At 44.2% G+C, this 24975-nt stretch overlaps 1 protein-coding gene and 1 long non-coding RNA gene across 2 annotated transcripts in view; one reads left to right on the forward strand and one right to left on the reverse strand.

Annotated features, from left to right (window-relative positions):
• Nucleotides 1–24975, reverse strand: part of PAK2 (p21 (RAC1) activated kinase 2) — a 745824-nt gene that overhangs the window by 521858 nt on the left and 198991 nt on the right. The window contains 3 exon segments of the mRNA XM_030216851.1: nt 21701–21793; nt 21796–21850; nt 22429–22529. Of these exon segments, the coding sequence (XP_030072711.1) occupies nt 21701–21793; nt 21796–21850; nt 22429–22529 (249 nt within the window).
• On the forward strand, nt 977–23333 carry LOC115479104. Its single transcript, XR_003943608.1, has 3 exons — nt 977–1112; nt 7046–7054; nt 23324–23333. It is a non-coding gene; the product is annotated as an uncharacterized LOC115479104 (long non-coding RNA).

The raw sequence follows: 24975 nt of genomic DNA on the forward strand, positions 1-24975 counted from the left end.
CATTGACTGTACCAGGGTACGGAAGATGTATCTCGGGAAGAAAGGTTTTACTCTTTTAAGTTTCCACATGTGTAGAACATCTTTTTCGTCATGTTTTTTCACGTGGGTATCAAGAGTGAGGTTTCGATCAATGGTGACTCCAAGAATTTTCAAGTTTGTGAGACAGGAAGGGAACAGTATGGTGTGATTATGGTGTTGAAGTTTTTTGTGTTATGTTGTGAGGTGAGTACAAGATATTGTGTTTTTTTCTGCGTTAAAGTTTTAGTTGGAATGCATCTGCCCACGTGTGCATTATTTGGAGGCTTTGGTTGATCTCGTTGGTGATTTCATTTAGATCATGTTTGAATGGGATGTAAATTGTGACGTCATCTGCATAAATGTAGGGGTTGAGGTTTGATTGGCTAGTAGTTGGCTAGAGGTATCATCATTAGGTTGAATAATGTTGGTGAGAGAGGGGATCCCTGGGGGACTCCACACTCAGGTATCCATGGGGGGTGATCTGTCCGCGTTCGTTGCTACTTGGTATGATCTTGTGGTCAGGAATCCTTTGATCCATTTGAGAACTGTGCCTCCTACTCCGAAGTATTCTAGTATATGTATTAGTATGTCATGGTTAACCATGTCAAAGGCACTGGACATGTCGAATTGTACGAGGAGGATGTTGTTACCTGTCGCAATTGCCTGTTTGAATGAGTTCATTACGGACACTAGTACAGTTTCGGTGCTGGTGATTCGTCCGAAATCCTGATTGGGACTCGTGCAGAATTGAGTGTTTATTTAGGTATTCAGTAAGTTGTTTCGTCACTATACCTTCCATGAGTTTGGTCATGAGTAGAATAGATGCTACTGGTCAATAGTTGGTTAGGTCCATTGTGCTTTTTTTAGCATCGTTCGGTAACGGAAGTGAGTAGGATGTTTCCTTTATCCGTAGGAAAGAGTCCATTTTGAAGCCTGTAATTTATGTGGTTCATGAGGTCTGTTTTGACTTGTTTGGGTGCGGATCTTATTAGACTGTTAGGGCAAATGTCTAATTTGCATTGCGATTTGTCGTATTTTCTGAGCCAATATGAGATTTCTTTTGATGAGAGCGTGTCAAAGTCGGTCCATGATCTGTCATTAATTGTTTTTCAGATTTGTTGGTAGTGCGTTCCAAAGTTGCATGCTCATGTAAGAAAAGCTGGTAGCATGTGTTAGCGTGTATTTTAAGCCTTTACAGTCCGGGAAGTGTAGGTTAAGAAATGTGCGGGAGGATCTGTTTAGCATTTCTGGGAGGTAAATCAATGAGGTCGAGCATGTACGTTGGAGCATCTCCGTAGATGATTTTATGAACAATCGTGCAGATCTTGAATGTGGTCCGGTTCTTTTAATGGGAGCCAGTGTAGTTTCTCTCTTAGGGGCTTTGCGCTTTCATATTTTGTTTTTCTGAAAATGAGTGTAGCTGCGGTATTTTGTGCTGTCTGGAGTTTCTTGGTGATCTGTTCTGTACAGCCGGCGTAAAGTGCGTTGCAGTAGTCCAGATGGCTTAGTACCAGTGGACTGTACTAGGTTGCGAAGATGGATCTCGGGAAGAAGGGTTTTACTCTTAAGTTTCCATATGGCGTGGAACCATTTTCTTAGTGTGTATTTGTCACGTGGTTGTCGAGTGTGAGATTTCTGTCAGTGCAGTGGCGTTCCTAGGCTGGCTGACACCCGGGGCGGATCGCGATTCGTTCCCCCCCCCCCCCGGGTGCATTTTTACCTGCTGTGGGGGGGGGGGCGTGCCGCGCGCCTGTCGGCTCCGAGTTCGCTGCGTTCCCTGCTGCTCCCTCTGCCCCGGCAACAGGAAGTAACCTGTTCCCGCGCAGAGGGAGCAGCAGGGAGGAAACGAGCGACTCGGCCAACAGGCGTGCGGGCCCCCCCCCCCCCCCCCGCTAGCGGCGTGCACCCGGGACGGACTGCCCCACAACCCCCCCCCACCCTTGGTACGCCACTGGTCAAGTGTGACTCCGAGTATTTTCAGTGTGTTTGAGACAGGAAGAGAGATGTTTGGAGTGGTTATGGTAGTGAATTTATTTGTATTGTATTGTGAGGTAAGGCATTGTGTTTTTTCTGCATTAAGTTTTAATTGAAATGCATCCGCCCAAGAGTGAATTATTTGGAAGCTTTGGTTGATTTCGTTGGAGATTTCCTTGGGATCATGTTTAAACGGGATGTATATTGTGACATCGTCCGCCTATATGTATGGGTTAAGGTTTTTGTTGGCTAGAAGCTTGGCTAGTGGAATCATCATCAGGTTGAAGAGGGTTGGTGAGAGGGGGGATCCTTGGGGACTCCACATTCAGGTGTCCAGGGGGGTGATATAACTTCTTTAGTTGTTACTTGGTATGATCCTGTGGTCAGGAATCCTCTAAACCAGTTGAGAACATTGCCTCAGATTCCAAAGAATTCTAGGATATGTGGTAGTATTCCATCGTCAACCATGTCAAAGGCACTGGAATGTCAAATTGTAAGAGAAGTATGTTGTTACCAGTTGCGATTGCTTGTTTGAATTTGTTCATTAAGGTCACTAGTACTGTTTCAGTGCTGTGGTTCGACCGGAAACCTAATTGGGATTCATGGAGAATTGAATATTTGTTTAGGTAGTTAGTAGTTGTTCTGTGACTACGCCCTCCATAAGTTTGGTTATCAGCGGGATGGATGCTACTGGGCGGTAGTTAGTTAAGTCATTTGTACTTTTCTTTGCATCTTTCAGTAGGGGAGTGAGTAGAATGCTTCCTTTGTCCTTTGGGAAGAGGCCATTTTGTAGCATGTAGTTCAGGTGGGTCATGAGGTCTGTTTTGAGTTGTTGAGGGGCGGATCTTATAAGGTTATTAGGGCAGATGTCTAGTTTGCATTGAGACTTGGCGTATCTTTTAAGCGATTGGGAGATGTTGTCAATTGAGAGTTTGTCGAATTGTTCCATGAGCGGTCTTGCTGGAGATTCCCCAGGGGTTGGATCTAGACAGTCAAGGAGGTCAACGTAGTCAGTTGTGTTGGTAGGTTTCATGAGTCGTAGCTTTATGATTTTCTCTTTGAAGTAGTTCGCAAGATTATTTGCTGATGGGGTGTCTATGTTGTTGGTAGTAACTGGCGTGGTGTTTAGTAGTTTGTTGACGATCTGGAAGAGTTTATGTGTGTCCTTGTAGTTAGGACCGATTTTAGTTTTATAGTATGATCTTTTAGTTTGTCTAATGGTGTATTTGTATTTTCAAGAGGAGATCCGGGAAATTATAGACCGGTGAGTCTGACGTCAGTGCCGGGCAAAATGGTAGACACTATTATAAAGAACAAAATTACACAGCATATTCAAAAGCATGGATTAATGAGACAAAGTCAACATGGATTTAATGAAGGGAACTCTTGCCTCACCAATCTACTACATTTCTTTGAAGACCATGTAGCAGCCTTACAAATTTCTTCAATGGAGGCTGACCTCAAGTGGGCTACAGAAGCAGCCATGGCTCAGACATTGTGAGCCCTGACATGACCCTCAAGGGTCAGCCCAGCCCAGGCATAAGTGAAAAAAATGCAATCTGACAGCCAATTGGAAATGGTGTGTTTCCTGATGGTGACCCCCCCCCCCATCCTATTGGGATGAAGAAAAAAAAAAGTTAAGTGGACTGTCTTTAGGGCCTAGTGTGCTCCAAGTAAAAGGCCAATGCTCGCATGCAGTCCAAGGTATGTAGTGCACTTTCGCTAGGATGGGCATGAGGTCCGGGGAAGAATGATGGCAAGATAACCAACTGGTTCAGATGGAATTCAGACACAACTTTAGGTAGGAACTTAGGGTGCATGCGGAGGAATACACTGCTATGATGAAACTTGGTATAAGTTACATCCGCCACTAAGGCTAGGGTTACCATATGGCTCCAGAAAAAGGAGGACGGATTGAGCCAGCCGGGTTTTACTTCCATTGCTTTCCATTGAAAGCAATGGAAGTAAAACCCGGCTGGCTCAATTACTTCCATTGAAAGCAATGGAAGTAAAACCCGGCTGGCTCAATCCGTCCTCCTTTTTCTGGAGCCATATGGTAACCCTAACTAAGGCCTGATGCTCACTGACCCTGCAAGCTGAAGTAAGAGCCACCAAAAGCACGACCTTCCACGTCAAGTACTTCAGATGGCATGAATAAAGTGGCTTAAAAGGACCTTTCATGAGCTGGGTGAGAATGACGTTGAGGTCTGACAGGGGGCTTTGTCAACAGCAAACCTCAACAGCAAACCTCTCATGAAGCAAACAACTAGATGCTGTACAGAGATGGGCTTACCCTCTACACGTTGATGATAAACACCAACTGCACCAAGGTGAACCCTGGTAGAAGGAGGATAACCAGTGGAACACTGTCATCCTAGGGTATAAATTATATCGTAGTGATAGGGTGGATCAAATTGGTGGAGGGGTAGTACTCTATGTTAAGGAGGACCTTGAATCAAATAGATTGAACATTCTGCAGGAAACAAAACACATCTTGGAATCCCTATGAATTGAAATACCACGTGTAAAGGGGAAAAGGATAGTGATAGGAGTGTACTACCATCCACCTGGCCAGGATGAACAGACGGATGTAGAAATGTTATCAGAAATTAGGGAGCCTAACAAACTGGGCAACACAATAATAATGGGTGATTTCTATTACCCCCAATATTGACTGGGTAAATATAACATCAGGGAATGCTACGGAGGTAAAATTCCTTGATGAAATCAAGGACTGCTTTATGGAATAGCTGGTACAGGAGCCAACAAGAGGAGCAAAATTCTAGACAGAGTCCTTAATGTAGTGAATGATCTGGTGCAGGAGGTAATGGTGACGGAGCCGCTTGATAATGATCACAATATGATCAGATTTGATATTGGCTTTGGAGTAAGTACACACAGGAAATCCAATATGTTAGCTTTTAACTTACAAAAAGAAGACTATGATAAAATGAGAATGGTGAAAAAAAAAACTTAAGAGACAGCTGCAATGGTCAAAACTTTACATCAGGCACGGAGGCTGTTCAAAAATATCATCCTAGGCCAAATATTCCATTAAGAAATGGAGGAAGGAAGACCAGCCAGCATGGTTAAAAAGTGAGGTAAAGGGCGCTATCAGAGCTAAAAGAAAAGCCTTCAGAAAATAGAAGAAGGATTTGACTGAAATAATAACAGCATAAGGAAATTTGACATTTATTTAATTCCTTATGCTGTTATTATTTTCAGTCAAAATGCAAAGCGCTGATGATAGGCAAAGAGGGACTTTGAAAAAAAGAATGCGTTGAAGGCAAAAACACATAGCAGAAATTTTTTAAGGTATATTAAAAGCAAGAAGCCAGCAAAACAATAAGCTGGACCGCTAGGTGACTGAAGGGCAAAAGGGGCACTCAGGGAAGACATAGCGGAGAGATTAAATTAATTCTTTGCTTCGGCCTTCACCGAGGAAGATTTGAGAGAGATACCGGTGGCAGAAAAGATATTCAAAGCCGACGAGTCAGAGAAACTGAATGAAATCTCTATAAACCTGGAAGATGTAATGGGGCAATTTGGTAAATTGAAGAGTAGCAAATCGCCTGGGGTGGATGGTATTCATCTCAGAGTACTGATAAAATTACTATTGTTAGTAATATGTAATCTATCTATAAAATCAAGAATCGTACCGGAAGATTGGAGGGTGGCCAATGTAACGCCAATTTTTTAAAATAGACTCCAGAGGTGATCCGTAAATTATAGACCGGTGAGCCTTACGTCGGTGCCGGGCGAAATGGTAGAGATTATAAAGAACAAAATTACAGAGTATATTCAAAAGTATGGATTAATGAGACAAAGCCAACATAGATTTAGTGAAGGCAAATCTTGCCTCACCAATGTATTACATTTCTTTGAAGGGGTGAACAAACATGTGGACAAAGGTGAGCCGATCGATATTGTGTATCTGGATTTTCAAAAGGCATTTGACAATGTACCTCATGAAAGACTCCAGAGGAAATTGGTGAGTCATGGTATAGGAGGTTGTGTTTTACTGTGGACTAAAAACTGGTTAAAAGATAGAAAACAGAGAGTAGGGTTAAATGGCCAGCCAGTGTTCTCAATGGAGAAGGGTATATAGTGGGGTTCCCCAGGTGTCTGTGCTGGGACTGTTGCTTTTCAACATATTTATAAAGGGAAAGGGAAATGGGACTTGATATACCGCCTTTCTGAGGTGGTTTTTTTTTTTTGCAACTACATTCAAAGCGGTTTACATATATTCAGGTACTTATTTTGTACCAGGGGCAATGGAGGGTTAAATGACTTGCCCAGAGTCACAAGGAGCTGCAGTGGGAATCGAGCTCAGTACCCCAGGATCAAAGTCCACTGCACTAACCACTAGGCTACTATGATCAAGAGATGGGAGTAACTAGCAGGGGTGTAGCTACAGGTGGGTCTAGGTGGCCCAGGCCCACCCAGAAGCGCTACACCCCAACCAAACATTCCCTCTCTTCCTTCCCTCCAACCTCGCTCCCACATGTCCAGAACAGCGCCTCTTCCCTTCCCTCCACCCTTGCATGTTCAGCGCCTCTCACCCCTCCTGCAGTTCAGGCACTTCCACATCTTTTTACCCTCCCCCACCCCCGCGGCGCTTGAACTTTAATGGTATCATTCCGCTGGGCAGGAGCTCCACACAGTGCATCGGAGCCTTCCCTCTACTGCGTCTCACCCACTGATGTAACTTCCTGTTTATACAGGCTGGGCGGGACACGGCAGAGGGAAGGCTCTGACGCAGCGCTGTGTGGAGTTCCTGCTGGGCGGCAATGATACAGTGAAGTGCAAGAGCAGCGGCAAGGATGGGGGGACAGTAAGGAAGACATGGAGGTGGCAGTGCCAGAACTGTGGGAGGGGAAGAGGTGCTGGAAATGGGGGCTGGAGGGGAGGGAAGGGAAGAGGCACTGGACATGTATGCATGCTGGAGGGAAGGGAGAGAGTTGCTGGATATGCAGGGGAGGAAGGGAGAGAGCTGATGGGCATGCAAGGAGCTGGAGCAAAGGGAGAGAGGTGCTGGATATGTAGGGGAGAGATGTGCTGGGTGAGGGAGTGGGAGGAAAGGGAGAGAGATGTTGGGCATGCAAGGGGTCTGCAGCAAAGGGAGAGAGGTGTGGATATGCAGGGGGGGGCTGGAAGGAAGGGGGAGAGATGTGGACCTGCAAGGGGGGCTGGAATGAAGGGAGAAGTGCTGGTCCTATGAGAGGAGAAGGGGAGGGGAGAAGTTAGAGGGAAGGGAAGCCTTCAGAAAAGTTAGGGTTAGAGGGAAGGGAATCAAGGAGATAAAGGAAGAGGGGGTCAAATGCTGAACCCACAATGGAGAATGAACCAAATGCATAAAGGGGAGGAAGAAGAGAAAAGCTGGTTGGGGTGGGGTCAGAAAGGAGAGGGACATATTGGTGTGGGGGAGGGAGAAAGGGACAGAGAGAGGTATAGAGAAACAGAAGGGAGATGATGGGCACTGGATGGGAGCTTGGGGACAGTGACACAGGTGAGATGCTGTATTGGGATGGCATATGAACACAGAGGGGCAATGCCTGATAGAGGGGTGGGGAAGGAGATATGGGAATAGAGATACAATGGACATGGGGGGTGGAGATATGGGAACAGAGATACAATGGACACAGAGGGGAGATACCAGACAAGGGAGAGAATAGGAACACAGAAGGGAGATGCAGGGCATGGGGTACATGGGTGCACAATTATGATGATGTGGGGATATATACACAGGGGAGATGCTGGATAAGGAAATATATGGACACGGAAATGAATGGTGAACATGGAGACAGAAGAAATGTCAAATGGACAGGAAAGACACAGGGAAGCAGAAACCAGAGACTGGGCCCAATATGATATGAAAAATAAAATGACCAGACAACAAAAAGGTACAAAAATTACTTTTATTTCTATTTTGTGATTAGACTATGTCAGATTTGACATATGTCAAACATGGCTGGGGCCCAGGGAAGAAATCTGGGAGAGGACACGAAAGCCCATTATCAGGCTGCGCCTTCTTCAGATTCTCACAAGCTTGGGGCTCTCTCTGGCCAGAGAGCCACACATAATTGCCCTATTTGCACCCCCCCCCCCCCCCCAAAAAAAAAAAAAACCCACCATCCCTGGCATGTGATCTCTCTATATAAAAGGCAACACCAACGTTCTATGAAACCTCCAGCCGGAAGTGTGAAGGGGGAGAGATATCCGGTTTCCCCATGAGTGTCTACCCCGCCCTCGTTAGTGAAGGAAAACACAGCAAAGCAGTGAAGGACAGAGGGGGGGAGGGGAGAGAGGGCAGAGGGCAGGGACACACACATCCCACATGCACACAGAAGAAAACCTTGCTAGCACCGTTTCATTTGCATCTGAAACGGGAGCTTTTTTACTAGTATCTTTATATTTTGCACAGGAGGAAATGCCTTTCTTTTTGTGTTTCTCTAGTGCAGTACTACATGCAAGGTCTGGTTTCTTGGGGTTTCAGTTTAATTTATAGAGTTTGTGTTCACTTATTCTGTATTGGCATTTGTGTTCTGTGTATGTGACTCTGAGGTATTCTGTCACCATGAATTTTCTATGTAGCATTCTGTAGTAATTTAGCTTGTTCAGTTTTCTCAACAGATGTATTGATATTTTAGGGCCCCACTAATATTTGAGGTACTATCTTTTCATAGGTAGGATCCTTGTTTTGGAAGTTAGTGCTGGCATGATAGATTTGCTCTAGATTCTGAGTGACCTTTTGTTTATAGATTTTTTTTTAAATTACTTTACAATATGTCTGTTATTGAGATTACCAAAATTTCTTTGTATGGCGAGTTTTATGGGAAATGTCCTTGCTCTGCTGCCATTGTAAGGAAGGCCAGGAGGTTCTCTGGATGCAGAATGTATTTGGCTTTCAATACCATATATATGTTGGAGGATCGTGGCTCAATGGGGCTGAAGAAGAATGCAGTGTCTTGTACTTCCTTTAGCTCACAATTGGCCACTGAAGCCTGCACTGCTCTCCTCACTGAAGTAATGAGAGTGAGGTAAAGGTGGAGCATGGGTGGGGTAGGGGCAAAGCATAGGTGTATTTTCTCTTTCTAAACGTTGGCAGCTCTAGTGCCCATCCATCCAACTTGTTGGGACACCCAAAATTGCCTTCTGGCTACAACACTGGTAACTAGTGAGGTAACTAAATTTGCTGACGACACAAAGTTATTCCAAGTTCTTAAATCACAAGAGGATTGTGAAAAATTACAAGAGGACCTTGTGAGACTGGGAGACTGGGCATCCAAATAGCAGACAACGTTTAATGTGAGCAAGTGCAAAGTGACACATGTGGAAAAGAGGAACCTGAACTATAGCTACGTAATGCAAGGCTCAACATTAGGAGTCACCGACCAGGAAAGGGATCTAGGTGTCACTGTTAATGATACGTTGAAACCCTTTGTTCAGTGTGCAGCGGCAGCTAGGAAAGCAAATAGAATGTTAGAAATTATTAGGAAAGAAATGAAAAACAAAAATGAGGACATTATAATGCCTTTGTATTGCTCTATGGTGCAACTGCACCTTGAATATTGTGTGCAGTTCTGGTCACCACTTCTCAAAAAAGATAGGGTGGTATTAGAAAACATCATCTTTGACTCCTCCCTCTCCTTCTCTGCGCATATCCAGCAGATAGCCAAGACCTGTCGCTTCTTCCTCTTTAACATCAGCAAAATTTGCCCTTTCCTCTCTGAACACACCACCCGAACTCTCGTCCATGCTCTCATTACCTCTCGCCTTGACTACTGCAACTTACTCCTCACCGGCCTCTCACTTAGCCACCTATCCCCCCTTCAATCTGTTCAGAACTCTGCTGCACGTCTTATATTCCGCCAGAACCATATACTCATATCACCCCTCTCCTCAGGTCACTTCACTGGCTTCCAATCAGATACTGCATTCAGTTGAAGCTTCTCCTTCTTACCTACAAATGCATTCAGTCTGCTGCCCCGCACTTCCTCTCTACCCTCATCTCCCTTACGTTCCCGCCCGAAACCTCCATTCACAGGACAAATCCCTCCTCTCATTACCCTTCTCCACCACTGCCAACTCCAGGCTCCGCTCATTCTGCCTCGCCTCACCCTATGCTTGGAACAACCTTCCCGAGCCTTTACACCAAGCCCCCTCCCTGCCCATCTTCAAGTCTTTGCTTAAAGCCCACCTCTTCAATGCTGCGTTCGGCACCTAACTCTTTCAGGAAATCCAGACTGCCCCAATTTGACTGCCCCTGACTGTTCACGTGTCCTTTAGATTGTAAGCTCTTTGAGCAGGGACTGTCCTTCTATGTTTAAATTGTACAGCGCTGCGTAACCCTGTTGTTTCTTTCTTTACACATCCGTAAAATCCGCCCCTTTCTTTCCGAGCACTCTACCAAAACCCTCATCCACAACCCTTGTCACCTCTCGTTTAGACTACTGCAATCTGCTTCTTGCTGGTCTCCCACTTAGTCACCTCTCCCCTCTCCAGTCGGTTCAAAACTCTGCTGCCCGTCTCGTCTTCCGCCAGGGTCGCTTTACTCATACTACCCCTCTCCTCAAGACCCTTCACTGGCTCCCTATCCGTTTTCGCATCCTGTTCAAACTTCTTCTACTAACCTATAAATGTACTCACTCTGCTGCTCCCCAGCATCTCTCCACACTCGTCCTTCCCTATACCCCTTCCCGTGCACTCCGCTCCATGGAATAATCCTTCTTATCTGTTCCCTTCTCCACTACTGCCAACTCCAGACTTCGCGCCTTCTGTCTCGCTGCACCCTACGCCTGGAATAAACTTCCTGAGCCCCTACGTCTTGCCCCATCCTTGGCCACCTTTAAATCTAGACTGAAAGCCCACCTCTTTAACATTGCTTTTGACTCGTAACCACTTGTAACCACTCGCCTCCACCTACCCTCCTCTCTTCCTTCCCGTTCACATTAATTGATTTGATTACTTTATTTATTTTTTGTCTATTAGATTGTAAGCTCTTTGAGCAGGGACTGTCTTTTTTTCTATGTTTGTGCAGCGCTGCGTACGCCTTGTAGCGCTATAGAAATGCTAAATAGTAGTAGTAGTAGTAGCGCTTTAGAAATGTTAAGTAGTAATAGTATAGAGAAGGGTGACATCAATGATAAAGGGGATGGGAAAGGCTAAAGCAGCTAGAGCTCTTCAGCCTGGAGAAGAGACAGCTGAGGGAAGATATGATAGAGATGAAATGAAACGGGTACACATGCATCGATTGTTTATTCTTTCCAAAATACTAGGACTAGGGGGCATGCAATAAAGCTACAAAGTAGTAAATTTAAAATGAATCGGAGAAGATATTTCTTCACACATGTAATTAAACTCTGGAATTCATTGCCAGAGAATGTAGTAAAAGCTGTTAGCTTAGTGGGGTTTAAAAAAGAAAGTCCATAAGCCATCTTTCCAGGATAAGCAGCATAAAATGTATTGTACCGTTTTGGGATCTTGCCAGTTATTTGTGACCTGGATTGGCCACTGTTGTAAACAGGATGCTGGGCTTGATGGACCTTCGGTCCTGTCTCAGTATGCCAATACTTATATACTTATGTATTAATGTACATATCATTCATGCTAACCAACTGACTATTCCCAATGGAGATAATGGGTGACTTCAATTACCAAAATATAGACTGAGTAAATGTAACATCGGGACACACTAGAGAGGTTCAATTCCTTGATGAAATCAAGGACAGCTTTATGGAGCAGCTGGTGCAGGAGCCAACAAGAGAAGGAAAAATTCTAGGCTTGGTCCTTAGTAGAGCGCATGATCTAGTGAGGGACGTTATGGTACTGGGGCCCGCTTGATAACAGTGATCATAATATGATCAGTTTTGATATCAACCTTGAAGTAACTATACATAGGAAGTCAAATATGTTAGTGTTTAACTTTAAAAAAGGAGACTATGATAGAATGAGAAGAACGGTAAAAAAAAATCTTAGAGGGACAACTGAGAGGGTAAAAACTGTACAACAGGCGTGGATGCTGTTCAAAAGTACCAACCTGGAGGCCCAGGCCAAACTTATTGCGCAAATTAGAAAAGAAAGACGGCCGGCGTGGTTGAAAAGTGAGGTGAAGGAAGCTAAAAGAAACGCCTTCAAAAAATGGAAGAAGGAACTGTCTGAAAATAACAAGAAGCAGCATAAAGAGTGTCAAGCAAATGCAAGGCCCAGATAAAGAAGGCCAAGAGGGATTACGACAAAAAATAGCATTAGAAGCAAAAAAAAACATAGTAAAAGAATTTTTCAGTATATCAAAGCAGGAAGCCGGCAAAAGAATCGGTTGGGCGGCTGGATGACCGAGGGGTAAAAGGGGCAATCAAGGAAGACAAAGACGTAGCGGAGAGATTAAATGAATTCTTTGCTTCGGTCTTCACCGAGGAAGATTTGGGTAGGATACCCGTGTCGGATATGGTATTTCAAGCAGACGAGTCAGAGAAACTTACTGAATTCACAGTAAACCTGGAGGACGTAATGGGGCAGTTCAGCAAACTGAAGAGTAGCAATTCTCCTGGACCGAATGGTATACATCCTAGAGTACTGATACAACTGAAAAATGAGCTTGCGGAGCTATTGTTAGTAATATGTAATTGATCCTTAAAATCGAGCGTGGTACCGGAAGATTGGAGGGTGGCCAATGTAACACCGATTTTTAGAAAAGGTTCCAGGGGAGATCCGGGAAATTATAGACCGGTGAGTCCGACGTCGGTGCCGGGGGAAAATAGTAGAGGCTATTATTAAAAACAAAATTAAGAGCACATCTGAGGACATGGATTACTGAGCCCAAGTCAGCACAGCTTTAGTGTGGGGAAATCTTGCCTGACCAATTTACTTCAATTCTTTGATTGAGTAAACAAACATGTGGACAAAGGGGAGCCGGTTGATATTGTGTATCTGGATTTTCAAAAGGCATTTGACAAGGTACCTCATGAAGGCTACAGAGGAAATGGAGGGTCATGGGATAGGAGGAAATGTCCTATTGTGGATTAAAAACTGGTTGAAGGATAGGAAACAGAGAGTGGGGTTAAATGGGCAGTATTCACAATGGAGAAGGGTAGTTAGTGGGGTTCCTCAGGGGTGAGTGCTAGGACTCCTGCTTTTTAATATATTTATAAACGATTTAGCGATGGGAGTAACCAGCGAGGTAATTAAATTTGCTGATGACACAAAGGTATTCAAGTCGTTAACTCGCAACAGGATTGTGAAAAATTGCAGAAGAACCTTACGAGACTGGGCGGCTAAATGGCAGATGACATTTAATGTGAACAAGTGCAAGGTGAAGCATTTGGGAAAAAAAGAACCCGAATTATAGCTACGTCATGCAAGGTTCCACGTTAGGAGTTACGGACCAAGAAAGGGATCTGGGTGTCGTCGTTGATAATACACTGAAACCTTCTGCTCAGTGTGCTGCTGCGGCTAGGAAAGCGAATAGAATGTTGGGTATTATTAGGAAAGGTATGGAGAACAGGTGTGAGGGATGATATAATGCCGTTGTATCGCTCCATGGTGCGACCGCACCTTGAGTATTGTGTTCAATTCTGGTCGCCGCATCTCAAGAAAGATATAGTATAATTGAAAAGGTGCAGCAAAGGGCGACGAAAATGATAGCGGGGATGGGACGACTTCCCTATGAAGAAAGACTAAGGAGGCTAGGACTTTTCAGCTTGGAGAAGAGACGGCTGAGGGGAGACATGATAGAGGTATATAAAATAATGAGTGGAGTGGAACAGGTGGATGTGAAGCGTCTGTTCACGCTTTCCAAAAATACTAGGACTAGGGGGCATGCGAGGAAACTACAGTGTAGTAAATTTAAAACAAATCGGAGAAAATATTTCTTCACCCAACGCGTAATTAAACTCTGGAATTTGTTGCCGGAGAACATAGTGAAGGCGGTTAGCTTGGCAGAGTTTAAAAAGTGGTTGGACGGTTTCCTAAAGGACAAGTCCATAGACCGCCACAAAATGGACATGGGAAAATCCACAATTTCAGGAATAACATGTATAAAATGTTGTACGTTTGGGTAGCTTGCCAGATGCCCATGACCTGGATTGGCCGCTGTCGGGGACAGGATACTAGGTATGATGGACCTTTGGTCTTTTCCCAGTATGGCATTACTTATGTACTTATGAGAAGTAGAATAGTACTGATGCTAATCCTAAAGACTTTGCAAAAGTGTAGAAGCGAAGTCTCAAACTACAGACCAGTGCCCTCTATCCTGCTCATGATCAAGGTAATGGAAGGCCTGATCGCCAGTCAACTAATGGACTACATCAACAATAACTCTATACTCCCAATCGGTATTCAAACCTCAGTTCAGCACCAAAACTGTACTTATGACCTTACTGGCCAAATTCAAAAGTGAAATCAGCAAGAGAAAGAAAATCCTGCTTCTACAATTCAACATATCAAGCGCAATCCGACATGGTCAACCACTTTATCTTACTAAGAATGCTGGACAAACTCGGTATCGGAGGCGAGGGTACTACAATGCTTTAAAGGATTCCTAACATCAAGCTGCTACCAGGTCAAAATGAACAACATACTCTCCCCCCCCCCCCCCTCCCCATGGAAGGCAGACTATGGTGTAACGCAAGGCTCACCGATCTCACCTGCACTGTTCAACGTAATAATGATGCCACTGGCAAGGACACTATCAAAGCATGGCTTCAACTCATCCATCTACATAGTAGATGACGGCAGAAAAAGACCTGCACGGTCCATCCAGTCTGCCAACAAGATAACTCATATGTGCTAATTTTTGTGTATACCCTACTTTGATTTGTACCTGTGTTCTTCAGGGCACAGACCGTATAAGTCTGCCCAGCACTATCCCTGCCTCCCAACCACCAGCTCTGGCCAGGGCCGCCGAGAGCCAGAGCTGGGCCCGGGACAAGGCCGCCCCCGGCCCCCCCACCCACCCCACTCGAGGTCATCGTCACCGCCGCCGCCGGGCTCCCCCCCCCCCCTCCATCCGCTACCGGGCCCTGAACTAATCTTAAACGCCTCCTCCCTTTCCTTTCACCACCTTCGCAGCAAGCAGCAGCAGGGCAAACCCCTCCCTCCCTCCGTGCTCCGCCCCCACGGACGTTACGTCAGGCGAGGGCGGGACACGGAAGGAAGGAGTGGCTCGCCCCGCCGCTGCCCGCCGCGAAGGTGATATATCCATATACAGCCCATTTAGTCAAGACACATCAGAAATAAACACCTCAATAACTCAAAGATTGAATATCTTGGAATCCTGAACCACAGCATTCAAACTCAGAGACAAGACTCAATTCTTAGTGCTCACATTCAATTACCGAAAGGAGGCTTTCTCCAGCTTTACCCTTGACAGGACCACCTACCAACAGCAGACAACCTGAAAATCCTAGGAATCACACTAGACCAAAACCTGTCCTTCGAAGCACAAACAAAAAATACCATGACCAAAATATTCCATACACTGTGGAAAACGAGGTGCAATAGAAGCTACTTTCTGAGAGAAGTTTCCGGATACTTGCACAAACCGTAACACTTGTACACACTGACTACTACAACAGTATCTGTTTCGGCTGCAAAGATTAAATTATAAAAAAACCTTTAACGGCACAAAACACTGCCGCATGACTGATCTTCAGAAACTCATGCTTTGAAAGAGCTAGTTATCCTTGCACTGGCTCCCTGTGCAGGCAAGGATAACCTTCAAGCTCTGCACAATAGCATACAAAATCATCTTTGATCTGGCTCCGGAATACAAGTTGAACCTAATAAACCTGCTGCTACGCAACACAGAAACATGAAGCTATCTCACACTCCACTTCCTCAGGGTGTATGATACAAAACAGTTTACTCATCAGGCACAAAGAGCTGGAATGTACTTCTTAAAGCACTGAGGAGCCTAGATACTTACCTGATCTTTTGTAAATGACTCAAGGCCCACTTCTTCAAAAAACACTTTCCACAAAGTTCCACTATGAATCAACTATGAGTAATCATCACTCTTACTCAGCAACATCCCCTCCATCCCTTGCCTGGTCATGACCCCGCATTAGCTTCCACTAGTAGATCTACCTCCCCACCGTGTCACCCTTCCCCTGTCCTTCATATTTCCTCCTACCTCACTTCTCCTATCCCTCTTCAAGCCAGTTCGATTCTACGTAATTCAGATCCCTATCTTATTATATATCTTACATAGTAACATATAGTAACATAGTAGATAACGGCAGAAAAAGACATGCACGGTCCATCCAGTCTGCCCAACAAGATAACTGATGTGTGCTAATTTTTGTGTATACCCTACTTTGATTTGTACCTGTGTTCTTCTGGGCACAGACCGTATAAGTCTGCCCAGCACTATCCCTGCCTCCCAACCACCAGCTCTGGCCAGGGCCGCCGAGAGCCAGAGCCGGGCCCGGGACAAGGCCGCCACCGGGCCCTGAACTAACCTTAAACGCCTCCTTCCTTTCCCCACCTTCGCTGCAGCAGGGCAGACCTCTCCTTCCTTCCGTGCTCCGGAGGCGTTTAAGGTTAGTTCGGGAGCGACGGCAGGCGGGCCTGACTGTGGTGGCACCAGGCCCCTCCGGAGGCCCGGGCCCGGGGACTTTTGTCCCCCCCTGTCCCCCCCCCCTCTCGGCGGCCCTGGCTCTGGCACAGACCGTATAAGTCTGCCCAGCACTATCCCTGCCTCCCAACCACCAGCCCTGCCTCCCACCACCGGCTCTGGCACAGAACGTATAAGTGTGCCCAGCACTATCCCTGCCTCCCAACCACCAGTCCCGCTTCCCACCACCGGCTCTAGCACAGACCGTATAAGTCTGCCCAGCACTATCCCCGCCTCCCAACCACCAGCCCCGCCTCCCGATCTCGACTAAGCTCCTGAGGATCCATTCCTTCTGCACAGGATTCCTTTATGCATATCCCACGCATGTTTGAATTCCGTTACCGTTTTCATTTCCACCACCTCCCGCAGGAGAGCATTCCAAGCATCCACTACTCTCTCCATGAAAAAATACTTCCTAACATTTTTCTTGAGTCTGCCCCCCTTCAATCTCATTTCATGACCTCTCGTTCTACCACCTTCCCATCTCCGGAAAAGGTTTGTTTGCGGATTAATACCTTTCAAATATTTGAACGTCTGTATCATATCACCCCTGCTTCTCCTTTCCTCCAGAGTATACATGTTTAGTTCAGAAAGTCTCTCCTCATACGTCTTGTAACGCGAATCCCTTACCATTCTCGTAGCTTTTATTTGCACCACTTCAATTCTTTTTACATCCTTAACAAGATACGGCCTCCAAAACTGAACACAATACTCCAGGTGAGGCCTCACCAACGACTTATACAGGGGCATCAACACCCCCTTTCTTCTGCTGGTCACACCTCTCTCTATACAGCCTAACAACTTTCTAGCTACGGCCACCACCTTGTCACACTGTTTCGTCGCCTTCAAATCCTCACATACTATCACCCCAAGATCCCTCTCTCCGTCCGTACCTATCAGACTCTTCCCGCCTAACACATACGTCTCCCGTGGATTTCTATTCCCTAAGTGCATCACTTTGCATTTCTTCGCATTGAATTTTAATTGCCAAACCTTAGACCATTCTTCTAGTTTCCTCGGATCCTTTTTCATGTTTTCCACTCCCTCCCGGGTGTCCACTCTGTTACAGATCTTAGTATCATCCGCAAATAGGCAAACTTTACCTTCTAACTCTTTGGCAATGTCACTCACAAATATATGGAACAGAATAGGCCCCAGCACCGATCCCTGAGGCACTCCACTACTCACCTTTCCCTTCTCCGAGCGAATTCCATTCACCACCACCCTCTGGCGTCTGTCCGTCAACCAGTTCCTAATCCAGTTCACCACTTTGGGTCCTATCTTCAGCCCATCCAGTTTATTTCAGAGCCTTCTGTGGGGAACTGTGTCAAAAGCTTTGCTGAAATCTAAGATTACGTCTATAGCTCGTCCCTGATTCAATTCTCCTGTCACCCAATCAAAGAACTCAATGAGATTCGTTTGGCATGATTTCCCTTTGGTAAAACCATGTTGTCTCGGATCTTGCAACTTATGGCTTCCAGGAAATTCACTATCCTTTCCTTCAGCATCGCTTCCATTACGTTTCCAATAACTGAAGTGAGGCTTACTGGCCTGTAGTTTCCAGCTTCTTCCCTATCACCACTTTGTGAAGAGGGACCACCTCCGCCGTTCTCCAATCCCTCGGAACCTCTCCCGTCTGCAAGGATATATTAAACAAATCTTTAAGAGGACCAGCCAGAACCTCTCTGAGCTCCCTCAATATCCTGGGGTGGATCCCGTCCGGTCCCATGGCTTTGTCCACCTTTAGGTTTCCTAGTTGTTCATACCCACTCTCTTCCGTGAACGGTGCTAAATCCACTCCACTCTCACATGTACTTTTGTCAGTCCATCTCGGTCCTTCTCCAGGATTTTCTTCTGTGAAAACAGAACAAAAGTATCTATTTAGCAAATTGCTTTTTCTTCATCATTATCCACATAGCGGTTCGCAGTATCTTTTAGTCTCACAATTCCCTTTTTAGCCATTCTCCTTTCACTAATATACCTGAAGAAATTTTTGTCACCCCTCCTTACATTTCTAGCCATTTGTTCTTCCGTTTGCGCTTTTGCCAGTCGTATCTCTCTCTTGGCTTCTTTCAGTTTCATCCGGTATTCCTCCATGTGTTCCTTTTCTTGCGTTTTTCTGTATTTCTAGAACGCCAACTCTAGCCTTTATTTTCTCAACCACTTGCTTGGAGAACCATATCGGTTTCCTTTTTCTCTTGCTTTTATTTACTCTCCTTACATAAAGGTTCGTGGCCCTATTTATAGCTTCTTTCAGCCTGGACCACTGTCCTTCCACTTCTCGTACTTCCTCCCAGCCCATCATCTCCTTCCTCAGGTATTCCCCCATTTTACTAAAGTCAACACGCTTGAAATCCAGGACTTTGAGTTTTGAGTGGCCGCTCTCCACTTTAGCTGTTATATCAAACCAAACTGTTTGATGGTCACTGATGCCCAGGTGGGCACCCACGCGGATATTTGGCACACTATCCCCATTTGTGAGCACCAGATTCAGTGTCGCTCCCTCCTTTGTGGGTCCCATCATCATTTGTCTGAGCAAAACACTTTGGAAAGCATCCACGATCCCTCTACTTCTTTCCGATTCTGCAGACAGAACCTTCCAATCTACATCCGGCAGATTGAAATCTCCCAGCAACAGCACCTCTCTCTTGCTTCCCAACTTTTGAATATCTGCAATCAGGTCTTAATTCCTCCAATTGTGTCGGAGGTCTGTAGACAACACCCACGTGGACAGAGGTTCTATCATCTCTTTTTAAGGTGATCCATATCGCTTCTTCCTTTCCCCAGGTCCCTGTCATTTCAGTCGCTGTGATATCATTCCTCACATACAGAGCTACTCCTCCACCTTTACGACCCTCTCTATCCTTCCTAAATAGATTATAGCCTGGTATGTTTGCATCCCATTCATGGGAACCATTGAGCCACGTCTCCGTGATTGCAAAATCCAAGTCTGCCTCCAACATCAGGGCCTGAAGGTCATGAACTTTATTGCTTAGACTGCGAGCATTTGTGGTCATCGCTTTCCATCTACATTTCCTGGAATGCGTTTCAACATTAGTGATTTGGGGGTTTCTTTTCTCTTTGGGTACCTTCATATCTTTTTGTTCCACTTTTATTGTTTTTTCTTTGGCTTCCGTTCTGTTTTCAAGAACATCACAGTGCTGTAATGGAGTAAAAGAATTTTGTAGGGGCAACACTTGTGAGGTCAGATGCTTTCTTGTCACATAACGAAGTCTGCCTGAGCCCACCGTGATCCATCTATTCTTAGGTGGTTTTATCCTTTGTGGTATTGGTGATAATTTGGTATGATTTTGTGCAGTATGATATTGTGCGGTGCTAGATGCTGCTTTAAGTGCATCTAGTTCCTGTTTTACTTTACTGAGCTTGTGTTTTAATCTAGTGAGCTGCAGACAGATAGGACAAGCCTTAAGTCTCCAGATAATTGGTCTTGAAACTAAAGCATCACAATTATTACAGAGAATAAAAGTCATCCTGATTGGTTGAAATGGGTAGGAACAGGTATGATATAGTGAGAACAGCAGCCTATGGATATGTTGGCTGAGATTCTTATTATTAGAGCAGTAATCCTTAGCTGGTGAGTAGAAGACTGGGGATTCCTGTGATAATGAGGGGTTTTCTTTTCAGAGACAGTTGTAATATGGGTGGAGTTAATTTGTGATAAGTAGTGTATTTGGGGAAGTTATTTATGAAGTGTCTGTCTTGGGGTGGGTGGGCTTAAGCTTAAGACCTTATGAATGTGTCTGCTGTAACCTATCTCTAAATGTAGCAGAAGAAATGTCCAGGTGTACAGCTCTAAGGACTGGGACATCTTAGTTCCATGTAAGCCACATTGAAACAACACTAATTGGAAAATGTGGGATAGAAATGCTGTAAATAAATAAAATAAAAATAAACAAATCTCTATGACACTCATTAAATTATAATCCTACTATCAAGTCAATTACTATAAGAAAGAAATTAACTGTTTTTTTAGTTATATTTTAACAGCACAATATTCCCAACAAATCTTTCTTTACAAAAAGTTAACACGCTAAAAGGCAGATGTAGCTTTATTTGAAAGTGGTATTTTTAAAAAAATTTTGTTCTTAAGTCCAACTGCAGCTTTTGAATGAAGTAACGTGTGAGAAACTGTCCACCAGAGTTTTCAGTCCGGCTGTAGATTTACCAAATAAGATTTTATTTTAAAGTTTTTCTTACTTTTGGTGTGAGCAAAACACATTCTTTAAATTATAAATCTCTAAGAATGATGCAACTGCATTCAAGCTGCACACTTTAATTTTCAAGAATCTCAAATTAACTATACTTATGTTCATAAAACAAGTCTTTCCCACGAAAGCAAAAAATACCTTAATCCTCCATTTATCTAGGTTTCTCTCCTAAACTATCCATTTGGACTACTGTTCTATCTCCAGTCCTAGTAACATTGAGTATAATCTTCTAAACTTAATAGGAAACCATTTTAGCATCTAAATACGACAAATTTTGACCCCAGCCCCTTTCTGCTCCCTAAGCACAAATTTGTTTTATTGCAGTACTTATTCTGGTATTGCTTCAATAGCAAATATACAAGCATATGCTGGAGTACCAAACAGTAAAGCAGGCTGCATGTTCTTCCCATCACCCACCCTTCCATCTACCAAAGATGTGTGCTCTGAACTACCTGCGGTATCCTATTAGTTTAGTTAAAAGAAAAGTATAATAATTTCTTGCTTTGAAGTTCCATATTGAAAGAATAACAGAAGATGTTGCAAAACGAACTAAAGGATGCAGTTAACATTAGATTTATAAATCCAGTATGCTGGAGGCTCTGGGACCAAATCAGTACTTGGTTCTAGAGGTACCCCAGCCAGCCAGGTTTTCAGGATATCCACAATAAATATTTATGACAGAGATGCATACATGCAAATCTGTCTCATGAATATTCATTGTGGATATCCTGAAAACCCAACTGGCCGGGGTACATCCAGGACCAGGTTTGGGAACTACTGGTTTAACTGACTGATGTCAGTAATCCAGGATATGAAAACATCATAGCTCAGGTTGATCCTGCCTAGTAACCCTACGCTGCCTCACCTGGAGCTGAGAAACTAAGATATTTCTGTTTTGCAGAGTCTTTAGAATCATAGAACTTAAGAACATCCAGAACAGCTTGAGGGTTCTTCTTTGCTCCAGCTTAGTGATATTGGAGGTCTGCAATAATCGAGCCCATTGTTCTGGCATTCCCTAAAAAAAAAAAAAAAAAGACAGCACATGACAAAAATGCCTCAAATGGCATGAGCAACCGCTTAATTTGACATGCAAAACAAAATTTGATAATTTCGCTAACCTATAATATGGACACAGTTTAAAAATAAAAAACTTCTGTTAAATTTTAATGACATACAGTTCTGTACAAAATACTACTCTCTCTCTCTTAAAAAAAAAAAAAAAAAAAAAAAAAAAAAGAGGGCTGACAAAGGCAAAGGTAATCTTCAGTAACCTAGAGTTGTTCTATGTAAGAGAGTGGCTGTTTACTAGCCCTTCTAGCTCCTATATATAAAAACAAGGATTTGGATCCTGGCAGAGACTAAAAAATGTCGAGTCTAAAATCTCCCTTGTCCTCAGAAGCCCATCAAATCCAAAAATATTGCTCTCCTCAGAATGCCTTAAAACACCACTAATAGTCTAGTTTGCTAAGGCTTTTCTCCCATCCTGTGTCTATGGTAAACATTTAGTGTTTAAGGACCTAAATCTATAGTCCGAACATTTTGAGAAAAGCTGATTCTTATTTCCTGTGAATAGCAGGTATTGATAATACTTACAGTGAATTCACCAGTCACAGCATCAAAGCCCACGTGAATTGTGTGCTCAAAGTCTGAGGGAGGAGAAATTTCTGGGCGTTCCTTCTCTTTTTTCTTGCTTCCTGCACAGAGACAAAGTTTTAATAGTATCAAGCATGTAAACTTACCATTAAGTTCCAGTTTTACTGAAGAACCTAAGCATAACTGGAAGATCAGTCAAACTAGAATTGTGGTAATACAATTACACACATTACCTTTGGGTTTCATGCCTTCTTGGCTGTCTAGTTCTTGATAATATAGCTTAATATTTTATTAATAAATGTTTAATAAATGTCTGTAATATTTGTCCAGTACCATATAATTTTGCCAAGTTGAGTGAAAAGAACCTACATATACCACCTCTGGATGTAAGGCACATTAGAGAAGAAATCAAATAGCAAGATGCACCAATAAATCTGACATTCTTTTATTGTGAACAGCAAACGTTTCTTGACAGAAGAACAACAGTGTCTGCAATAGGGTCTATGCTGGAACCTTTGTCTTAATTAGTTGATTTTTTTTTTTTTTGGGGGGGGGGGGGGGTAGGGCACATTTCTTTCCTTGTGCCATCATATATGCAAGATTCAGCTCATGTTTCTAACATTTTAAATAAACAGTGTAAAAACTAAAATTCTTTTGGTGACTTGAACCATTCTACATGAATATTTCATAAATGGTAGCTATAAATGTTGGTATTTCTGAGACCCTAAGGAAAAGGGATTCTGAAGAATAGTATTAACTTTTTTTTTTTTTTTTTTACGTCTAAAGGGGAAAAAAAAAGTCTATTAATCAAATTAAAGCCACAGTGATGGGGGTAAGCATGGTGTATGGGTACGAGACTTTGCATAAATAAAGTGAAGATACTTTCCTGTAGCAGGTATTCTCCGAGGACAGCAGGCTTCATATTCTCACAAGTGGATAGACTTATCCCGCGTCGCCCGGATCGGCAAAACGGCATAGAAAAAAGAATGATAGCTGTCTGGAGCGTGAGAACTCCAACACGCAAACGCAAGTGCTGCCCCACCACAGCGCAGCTGTGCCTTTGTTTAATATAAAAGCAAAAATACGAAATAAAATATGAAGAAAAGACAGCTTCAAGGGAGATGGGTAGGATGGTGAGAATGCTGTCCTCAGAGAACATGTGCTACAGGTAAGTATCTTTGCTTTCTCCAAGGACAAGCAGGCTTACAATTCACACAAGTGGGGAATCCCTAGCATCCAGGCTCACCCAAAAAAACAAACATTGGTCAACTGGGCCTCGCAACAGTGAGGACTTCACATAGATTAACCTGAAACTATATACAACTAGATGAAGGTGCAGTCTGGAACAGAACAAACCAGGCCTAGGAGGGTAGAGTTGGATTGTAGACCCCAGATTCTGCAACACTGACTGCCCAAATCAACTGCCGTGCCTGGTATCCTGCTCAAGGAAGTAGTGAGATGTGAATGTGTGGACTGAAGACCACGTCGCAGCCTTGAAAATCTCTTCAATGGAGGCTGGCTTCAAGTGGACTATCGACGCAGCCATGGCTCTAACATTATGAGCTGAGACATGACCCTCCAAAGTTAGCCCAGCCTGGGCATAAGCAAAGGAGTTGCAATCTGCTAGCCAATTGTAAATGGTGCGTTTCCCAATGGCGACCCCCATCCTGTTGGAATCAAAGAAACAAACAACTGGGCGGACTTGTCTGTAGGGCTTCGTCCACTCCATGTAAAAGGCCAACGCTCTCTTGCAGTCCAAGGTGTACAAGCTGCTTTCGCCAGGATAGGCATGAGGTCAGGGAAAGAATGTTGGCAAGACAATCGACTGGTTCAGACAGAACTCCGACACCACCTTCAGTAGGAACTTAGGGTGCATGTGGAGGACAACTCTGTTGTGATGAAATTTAGTATAAGCATCCACTACTAAGGCCTGAAGCTCACTGACCCTACGAGCTGAAGTAACAGCCACCAATAAAATGACCTTCCAGGTCAAGTACTTCAGATGGCAGGAATTCAATGGCTCAAAAGGAGCTTTCATCAGCTAAGTGAGAACAACGTTGAGATCCCATGACACTCGTGGAGGTCTGACAGGAGGCTTTGACAAAAGCAAACCTCTCATAAAGCAAACAACTAAAGGCTGTCCAAGGATACACGTTGATGATAAGAACTAACTGCACTAAGGTGAACCCTTACGGAGTTAGTATTGAGAACAGACTCTGATAAGTGTAGAAAGTATTCAACAAAGTCTATGTAGGACAAGAAAGGGAATTTATGGCCTTGCTGTCATACCAGACGGCAAACCTCCTCCATTTGAAAGAATAACACCTCTTAGTGGAATCTTTCCTGGAAGCAACAAGACTCAGGAGACACCCTCAGAAAGACCCAAGGAAAAGAATTCTAGGATCTCAATATCCAGGCCGTGAGAGCCAGAGACTGGAGGTTGGGATGTAAAAGCGACCCCTCATTCTGAGTGATGAGGGTCGGAAAACACTCCAATCTCCTCGGTTCTTCGGAAGACAATTCCAGATGAAGAGGGAACTAAATCAG

Source organism: Microcaecilia unicolor, chromosome 10 (genome assembly GCF_901765095.1).
Source record: "Microcaecilia unicolor chromosome 10, aMicUni1.1, whole genome shotgun sequence".
NCBI lineage: Eukaryota > Metazoa > Chordata > Amphibia > Gymnophiona > Siphonopidae > Microcaecilia > Microcaecilia unicolor.